This window comes from Doryrhamphus excisus, chromosome 10 (assembly GCF_030265055.1).
Source record: "Doryrhamphus excisus isolate RoL2022-K1 chromosome 10, RoL_Dexc_1.0, whole genome shotgun sequence".
Lineage (NCBI taxonomy): Eukaryota > Metazoa > Chordata > Actinopteri > Syngnathiformes > Syngnathidae > Doryrhamphus > Doryrhamphus excisus.
Genome location: NC_080475.1, coordinates 10,926,483 through 10,935,790, shown reverse-complemented (window position 1 = coordinate 10,935,790; position 9,308 = coordinate 10,926,483). Strand labels below are relative to the sequence as shown.

The 9,308-nt window shown below is 41.8% G+C and overlaps 1 protein-coding gene across 5 annotated transcripts; it reads left to right on the top strand.

The window, feature by feature from the left end:
• Positions 1-13: 13 nt before the first annotated feature.
• ddx4 (DEAD (Asp-Glu-Ala-Asp) box polypeptide 4) lies at positions 14-9,237 on the top strand. Of its 5 annotated transcripts, none has more exons than XM_058085864.1 (23): positions 14-40; positions 417-534; positions 1,668-1,699; positions 1,799-1,841; positions 1,944-1,997; positions 2,703-2,723; positions 2,791-2,865; positions 2,933-2,971; positions 3,042-3,068; positions 4,229-4,264; positions 4,335-4,361; positions 4,432-4,467; positions 4,533-4,577; positions 4,656-4,798; positions 4,872-5,024; positions 5,353-5,507; positions 6,245-6,374; positions 6,554-6,720; positions 7,862-8,007; positions 8,097-8,196; positions 8,304-8,574; positions 8,642-8,746; positions 8,824-9,237. In XM_058085864.1, the coding sequence occupies exons 1-23, from the start codon at positions 29-31 to the stop codon at positions 8,899-8,901; spliced, it is 2,013 nt and encodes a 670-aa protein (XP_057941847.1). In that variant the 5' UTR covers positions 14-28; the 3' UTR covers positions 8,902-9,237. The 5 variants fall into 5 exon arrangements, with proteins under 5 accessions (XP_057941847.1, XP_057941851.1, XP_057941848.1 ...); XM_058085867.1 differs by lacking the exon at positions 14-40 and adding an exon at positions 864-970 and having other exon boundaries at positions 520-534; XM_058085868.1 differs by lacking the exon at positions 417-534 and having other exon boundaries at positions 18-40.
• The last annotated feature ends 71 nt before the right edge of the window (positions 9,238-9,308 follow it).

Sequence of the window (9,308 nt, the reverse complement as noted above, 5' to 3'; positions counted from 1 at the left end):
AAGATGGCTGAATAAACAAGCAATAACAATGGACCAAAAGGTAAAATGTGCAATATTGTACTACATATAACCCAGACAATGTACGAGATCAAAGCATTATTTTTTTGACAACTGAATCATAATAAAACCGTGGAGTTAAAAAAAACAAGGTTTTACTGCAAGATATAGAGACTTTTTGGCGCAGTTTATAGAAAACTCGTGTGTCAATTTGGTTTCAGCTCTGGCAACTTAGATATTTGAACTCGATTAGTTTATAAATGCATGATATCAATTGACTATATATATGAATTGTTAAAGTAAGCGCTGTGATACACAGTAATCTTTCCAAAACGCTAGAGAGTATAATGGACAACCATATGTCCTCATTTTGTTGTACATTTATCTTTCTAATTGAACCATTTATGATTCCCCTGGAGGCGGGAAACCAGCCGATCTGGCAACCCACCCAAGCACAGCTGCCTGGCTGCTTGCTGATTGACCACACTTCAGTCGAGCAGCAGCAAACCGAGGCGGCATATCACCATAGACCCGCAAGTAACTTCATCTCATTAGCTAAAGTTTTTATAGTATGTCTACTTATAACTACATTGATTCGTTGTTAGCTCAGGGGACGATTTGGATTATACTTTATCCCGAATTTGATGTTATTATCCATAAATTGCATTTCAGACTGTAGCTTTACGCTTTAGCTAATTTCGCTAGCGCCATGCGTTTAAGCTAGCCACCTGTACAGAGCCAATTTTTGTACGTTCTTTCCTCATAGTTAACAATTGATATCTGCCCTTTTCGGTTCAAATTATGTTTTTAGGGTCTAATGTTTTTTTTAAGTAGCACCAAGTAACTTGTTGACGCTTGCTATGTAGTTTTTTTGCCAGGTAGTTCGAGGACGAACTTTTCTAGGGCGTGGACGGATCGATCCATACCTTGATAATATCAATACTAGGAAAGGTTGATATCAGTTACGATCTATGTATGTATAACATAAGAAAATTAACAATAAAAAAATAATCATGAAATTGTTTACTGAATTTAAGTTAGTCTCTTGTTTATACATTCACACACCCACTAAAATAATTGGAAAACGTTTTGTAATTGTTTCCCAAATATTTATTTCTTTAAGTATCGTGGGCAATAATAAATAATAATGGATTAGATTTGAAAGCTCTGTTAAAGGCACTTAATAATGAAGTGGTGGTAGTATCTATGTCTATGTAACTATGTATTCAGAGCCTCCCTGGGGTAGTCAATTCACACTGATGAGGGAGGGAGTGGGGATTGAACTGTCAACCTTCCAGGTTCTGGACGACCTGCTCTAACCCCTGAGCCACTGCCACCATATGATACATATTATATATGATAGTGTTGGACCTATGATTATTGTGGCAGAAACATAATTCGCTGTTGAAATCATTATATGGCTGAAAGTATGTAGCTTTTTTACAAGTTTAAATTTATAACGTTTTATATTGTCATATCCTGATACATCCCCAAAATGTTGTGATATATTGCCCAACCCTACTTACAGCTAATCTAGCTTTACTGACTGCTCAACTTGGGCAGTGTTCACTCCTAATTACAATAAATAGCTTCTATTCCAGTTGATTTATGACAAATCTTGCATTTTAAGGTCAATTTTTATTGTACTCATTTTTACATTTTTTTGGCAGCTGAACAAAAAATGGATGACTGGGACGAACAGGTGAGCTTGATAAAATTGCAAACTTCATTCCTTACTAACGGAGTCCAGCCTTAACGTTCGTGTTCCAGTTAAGTCTTGACTGACGGAAATGTTTTGCAGGGGTCGGTGAACGTTGCACCGCCCAGCTACACGCTCGATCGCGGTAAGTTGACTGCTCTCGATTTATTGTGTCCAGAATTGACACACAATGGGACGACTGGACCTGGAAAGCAGACAATACTTGACATGTTATCTTTTCCCAAAGGGCCTGGTGGGCGAGGCAGAGGGAGAGGGAAAGGATTTCAGAGCTTTTCTTCTGGTATGGCCGCATGTCATGTTATTAAATGATTCTGATGAGAAGAATCCATGACGCTTTTCCTCATCCTAGTCAGCGCTACCTGGAGTGAAGAATTTCAATATGAAATTTCATCAGTGAGAAGAGCTGTCTAAAATTATTATTATTATTATTATTGCATATTTTCAATCATTTTAAATGTCCTTCTTAATTGGTGATGTTCTGTTCATCTGAGGGAATTTTTAGGGAATTTTAGTTAATCTATTATTGCTGTGTGTGTGTTTTGTCACATGATCAAAGTGGTGTTGCTGTTAGGAAGGGAATATTTTCCCACTTTGTTGCAGACAAGAATATCCAGAACAGAATGAGAAAATATTCCCTTTCTAAAAGTACTGTAATATTGTGTATTGTGACACTCCTGCACTGTAATAACAAAACTAGAACATTTTAAAACAGAACATATTGAATTAAGAAATGCATGTCAAAAGTAGTATAAGGAGTTTGAGTTATTTAAAGAGTTATTTAAAGTTATTTTAGAAGTGTCGGTAAAGACTTAGTGCAAGCCATGGGAACATGTGACAAGAATGTAGTTCATTGGTTTGTGATGAATGTAGTTCCTGGAGCTAAAAGGTACCCGTCTCCAGGGTTTACTGTTTGTTTAATATGAATATCAGTGTATTAAAAGTAGTTTCAGGAATTTAAACAATTTGCATTTTCCTGTTTTTGCAGGTACTGAGGATAATGGGAACGGTACGTTTGTGTATCAACAACTAAAAAAAAGAAGTATGGCAGTCTTTTCATCTTTTAATGTCTTTAGAAATTAGCAGTTGGAACAACAACAACAAAGGCGAAAGAGGTGGTTTCAGAGGAAGAGGAGGTAGAGGTGGACGAGGTGAGACATTTTTCATTTGTGTTAATATTTAGTATTTCTTACGCCTGGTTTTTTTTATGTGTTTCAGGTCGAGGCTTTGCTGGATCTAATCAGAGACAATTCAGTGGTGTGCTTTGCTTTCTACCTCTTCATTTCAGTAATATATATATTTCATCTAAATATGCCTAATTTCACAGGTGGAGATGATGCAGCACAAGAAAATGGTAGGTTAATTATTGAGGATTGATCGTGTTATATTGTGACCATTCACAGTCCTTACGTGAAACAAGAACTCATATTTCTGTCCCTCTTTTGTGCATTATAACACACTAGCTAACAATGTACATCATCGAGACACACCTATTTTGACTCAAAAAATCCCATAATGTGATGATTATTTAAAACAACCGAATTGACACCTATTCAAACTTATGCTAGTTCCGTCAATGTTGTGGAAAAAATTTCTATCATCCTAAGTAGGATAGAGAATGCCTGAAATAAATACATAGCTCTGGCAGTTTTTATTACCTTTGCAAAACAAAGGGGTCAGACAACACACAGTATGCATGGCGGTCTGTAGGTGTCTGGCCAAGAGTGGCCTCTTGGCGGGAACTTTTATACTCCATAGCATGCAAGTGAATTACATTAGTAATAGAAAAGAGACATTCTTGTCACTCCCCCGATGCCATCCTCATGTATGGGGGTTAGTCTACACACCCATTCTTCTGGCACGGTTTGTCACACCCATGCGAGAGAACCTCCTAGGGTCAACCATTTGGTGGGACCTCTTGATGTCCCCTGTCCCATGAAGGTAGAGCTTTGATCAAAGAATGGCCTCCTCCGACACTGCCCCTAACCCCAGGTTACAGATAGCCTCCTGCTGTGCCACCATCTTTGAAGGGACAGCAGGATGTGCTCGGATGCAAATGTTGAAGCTCTACAAAAGGCCGCAAAGTAATTCACACAATGTGTAAACTATGTTATACCTGTGAAATATAACATTTTCCATCACAGTCAACAACAGCAGTATAGACATAGCGATAACACTTACGATGTCCGCTCTCCTTGGGATGGCTGTGTCTTCCAGCACAAGACGTGTGCTCAAGTCCTTCGGCAAATAAAATGCTGACGGTAAACAAGCATCTTTTTGAGTCTTTGTAGCAGAATTGAATGACGCCGAAACTAGCCATTATCGATGTTTCATGTTAGTCCGCCGGATAAAAAATAGTTTTTCATGTTAGCTGCTGCAATAATAATTAGGGCTGTCAAAAATAACGCGTTCGATCTCCGGTGACCATGTAGAAGTATCCTTTGGCAGGATACTTGAGATAATGAATGATTATTGTCCAAATAACACTAAACTGAACTGACTTGTTTTAACCAGGCTTTAGAGGAGGAAGAAGAGGAGGCTACACTGAAGGTATTTGCTTATTTTTATTCTAAGAATTTCATGTTCAATTTGTAATGTAGACTAAATGTATCATTTGAAGGTGGCGGCAGAGGTGGCCTTGGAGGAGGTAAATGATTTTCAAATCTTCAAAACCACTGCATATTTTGGGATTAGAATTGTGTGTCTTATGCCCGCAGGATATCGTGGAAAGGATGAGGAAATCTTCCCCCGAGGTGATGGGTATTTTTGAAATTTGAATCATGCTATGGATGAGTCTGACATTTCTATCTTACTACAGGGGATGCTGGTGCTAAAGATCAAGAAAACCAGGATGGTAGTGCCCGTAAGTTGATGGGCCATGCATGGTTCTCAAGATATTCAGTATGATTGGCTGTTCATTTTCTTTATTTGTAACCCACAGGACCAAAAGTCACCTATGTCCCTCCAGCGCTTCCTGAAGATGAGGGCTCAGTGTTTGCACACTATCAGCAAGGCATTAATTTTGATAAGTACGATGATATCATGGTAGACGTGAGTGGGAGCAACGCACCGCCTGCCATAATGGTGAGATCTTTTCACTCTCCTTTTAAATTTGAAATGTTTTTTTTTATTAAGGATGATCTTGTCATTAATTTAGACTTTTGACGAGGCGGCCTTTTGTGAGTCCCTGAGAAAAAATGTGAGTAAATCTGGTTATTCAAAGCCAACCCCGGTTCAGAAACACGGCATCCCAATCATCTCGGCTGGTCGAGACCTTATGGCCTGTGCCCAGACTGGATCTGGGAAAACGGTAAGGAAAGAGTGTAAGGCCCTGTCCTCACGAATATGGATAGTTTAGAACCGCATATTTTGGCCTCTCATCCACACATTGCCTTAAAGGGGCATGACCGCAGAACTCCCTGACACCCTGTGTATGTGTACTGGTGTGGATACAAATAGGTTTAAAATGGGGGTGGATAAAATCTTTGACACCAGAGAGGGTCAGATGTGCATTTTTTAAAATATCCATATTCATGTGGACATGGCTGAAGTTACACAAAACAAAGTGGTCCGTTTTCAGCCACTTTTGTAGTCCTCTTTAGTACTTTGTGACGCTCATCCCAATTTGTCTTCTCCAGGCTGCATTCCTGCTTCCAATTCTGCAACAGTTAATGGCCGACGGCGTCGCTGCCAGCAGCTTCAGTGAGCTCCAGGAGCCAGAGGCAATCATTGTCGCCCCAACCAGGGAGCTCATCAACCAGATTTACCTGGAGGCCAGGAAGTTTGCTTATGGGTATTTATTTACATTTCATTTCATGCACAGAAGCACAAGCAATACAGTTTAATTTAGCTTGGGCCCAATGACACATTAACACTGCATGTAGTCAATCATGGCATGTCTGACATGATGGTGATAAAAAATTGCCCCTTTTGGTGTGGAAATGGTACTTTTTGGCTCCTTTCTTTGTCCTTCTTCCCACTCTGAAACAAATTTAAAACACTAAGTTTAGAACAGGCTGCATGGCGGTCGAGTGGTTAGCGCGCAGACCTCACAGCTAGGAGACAAGGGTTCTCTGTGTGGAGTGTGCATGTTCTCCCCGTGCATGCGTGGGTTTTCTCCGGGTACTCCGGTTTCCTCCCACATTCCAAAAACATGCTAGGTTAATTAGCGACTCCAAATTGTCCATAGGTATGAATGTGAGTGTGAATGGTTGTTTGTCTATATCTGCCCTGTGATTGGCTGGCCACCAGTTAAGGGTTGAAGACAGCTGGGATGGGCTCCAGCACCCCCCGCGACCCTCGTAAGGAAAAGCGGTAGAAAATGAAGTTTAGAACAAATAAATTCTCAAGTTAGCTTGATAGCTGTGTACAGTATACTCTATGCTATGAGTAGTGGCTATTTATGTCTGCAGTAATCCCGAAGCCTGCGTATTAGTGTTGCGCAATGTGGTGTAAACAAAGAATAATAGAAGTAATTCTAGGGGTGCTATTTCATGTCTGCAAGCCGTGACTTCATCTTTTCTCTTCCAGGACATGTGTGCGTCCAGTGGTGGTTTATGGTGGAGTAAACACTGGCTTTCAATTCAAGGAAATCTATAAGGGATGCAACATACTGTGTGGAACACCAGGGAGATTGTTGGACGTGATCGGAAGGGGAAAGGTAAGTTCATGACAGTCAAAATGTACGATCTTTAGCGATGGTGTGCAGATATGTTACTAAAGTGAATTACTGTAAATCAAACATATATTCCAGCTGTGTCATGCTGCATGTGACATACACGTAAACAGGAATATGGCCAGCCTTTATTAAAATAAGAATGTGTTGCGTATTGGTTTCAGATCGGCCTCAGCAAGCTGCGCTATCTGGTCCTGGATGAGGCTGACAGGATGTTGGATATGGGCTTTGAGCCTGACATGCGCCGTTTGGTTGGTTCGCCTGGCATGCCAACCAAAGAGAACCGCCAGACTTTGCTCTTCAGCGCCACCTTCCCTGAAGACATCCAGAGGTCTGTCCCCATCCACAAGATTAATTTGACCCCCCTCAATATTATTTTCACTTCTTCAGTTTCAGTTCTTACTTTTGATAGTAAACTGACGCCATATGGACAAATATTTCGGTTTTAAATAGAATGAACACAATGAGCGCACTAACACTGCTGACCGACACGTTTTCTCAACTGGAGAAAAAAGTTACCGATGCAGGTTTTTGGGCAGCGTCGTCTATTGACAATACTTTGTAGCACAAAATTAGATATCGTGACAGGCCTACTTAGGGCTCATGAGTCCTGTATTGAAAGATGCTAGGTGGGGTACAGTGTGGTAATCTGCAATCATGCACGCTTACTTTCATTCATTCATTCGTTTTCTAACCCTTATCCTCATGTGGGTCGCAGCGGTGCTGGAGCCTATCCCAGCTGTCTTCGGGCGAGAGGCGGGGTACACCCTGGACTGGTGGCCAGCCAATCACAGGGCACATATAGACAAACAACCATTCACACTCACATTCATACCTATGGACAATTTGGAGTCGCTAATTAACCTAGCATGTTTTTGGAATGTGGGAGGAAACCGGAGTACCCGGAGAAAACCCACGCATGCACGGGGAGAACATGCAAACTCCACACAGAGATGGCCGGGGGTGGAATTGAACTCAGGTCTCTTAGCTGTGAGGTCTGCGCGCTGACCACTTGACTGCCGTCATAAATACATACATAAAAAACATGTGTTGTTTAACATGACAATAACTATTTATTTACAAAAATAACACAATGAACTACAATTTTCACATTGAACTGTGAGTGTGCACGTGTGCGAATGTGGAATCTCTTCACTTCCTGGTTGCTGTGCAGCGTGTATTTCTATAGGAAAGTTGCAGGCGGAGTTCTGGACTGGTGGCCAGCCAATCACGGGGCACATATAGACAAACAACCATTCACACTCACATTCATACCTATGGACTATTTGGAGTCGCCAATTAACCTAGCATGTTTTTGGAATGTGGGAGGAAAACCACGCATGCACGGGGAGAACGTGCAAACTCCACACAGCGACGGCCGAGGGTGGAATTGAACCCTGGCACTTACTTTCAGTCATTTTCTTTTTTTTTTCCTTTTTTTTTTGAGTCATTTTCAATTCTTTGTGTAACAGGTTAGCTGCTGACTTCCTCAAGGTGGACTATTTGTTCTTGGCTGTCGGCGTGGTTGGCGGAGCCTGTAGTGACGTGGAGCAGACATTTCTCCAAGTCACCAAGTTCTCAAAGAGGGAGCAACTTCTAGACCTTCTTAAGACGACTGGTATAAAACAAAATGTCAGATAGAGAATCCATGACATTGTTGCCATCAACAGTTGATGACCTCGGTGATGTGACTGTTGGTGTTTGCAGGAATGGAGCGTACCATGGTGTTCGTGGGGACAAAGAGGCAAGCTGATTTCATTGCCACTTTCTTGTGCCAAGAGAAGGTTCCAACGACCAGTATTCATGGGTGAGCATCGCTGCTGTTGGCTTAGTAATTTAGTCATTCTTCTTCCTTTTAGTGCAACCTGTAACTTGTTGTATGTAACGTGTTGTATGTAACGTGTTGTATGGCAGCGACCGGGAGCAACGGGAACGAGAGCAGGCCTTGACAGACTTCCGGACCGGCAAGTGTCCTGTCCTCGTCGCAACTTCGGTTGCCGCCCGCGGCCTGGACATTCCAGATGTGCAGCATGTGGTGAACTTTGACCTCCCCAACAACATCGACGAATACGTTCACCGAATCGGCAGAACCGGCCGCTGTGGGAATATCGGCAGGGCCGTGTCTTTCTACGATTCAGATGCTGACGGTCAGCTCGCCGGCTCTTTGGTCAAAATCCTGTCCAAGGTTAGAACATCACCGAGGTTGCACACATGTGAGAGCTTCAATGACCAACTGGAAAATGGTTTGACAGGCCCAACAAGAAGTGCCGTCATGGCTGGAGGAGTCTGCATTCAGCGGCTCCGCAACCAGGTTCAACCTGCCCTGCAAGACCTTTGCCTCCTCAGACTCTAGGAAGGTTGTCTTATTTCTGCATGGATGTTTTTTTTTAAAGGTAATTTCAAATCTCACACTTTATCTCTTGACTGTCTTCAGAGTCATCAGACAGGATGCGTGACAAGCCAGCCACCAGCTCAGGTTGCCGTCCATGATGACGATGATGATTGGGAGTAAGGAGAGCACCCCCAGCAAGGACTTTATTCGTGTGGCTTCAACGTTCAGGCGATGCAGAGCGTTGTCGTTTTATCACCACCTTTTTGTTTGAAGTGTGGCTGCAATAGGTTGTCTCTGACCAGACGTTGTTTACGTATGTGAAGATGTTAAAAGGCAGAAATATTTGTGTTGTATCGTGTGTTTTCATCTACTAGATGTTGCGTTTATTTTTCTATAAAGGCTTTATTCAGCATTTCACCTGAGAACAGCAATATGTGGGGGAAATGGGAGAAACTAAAAGTGCCTTCTTATTGTTTTGTTTTCTACTTGGATGACCAATAAATATGTTCAAAGCAAGCCAAGTGGAGTATTAATTCCAAGTAAGTCCACCTGTAAGTATTCACATAACATAAAGTTGTGGGGCAGGT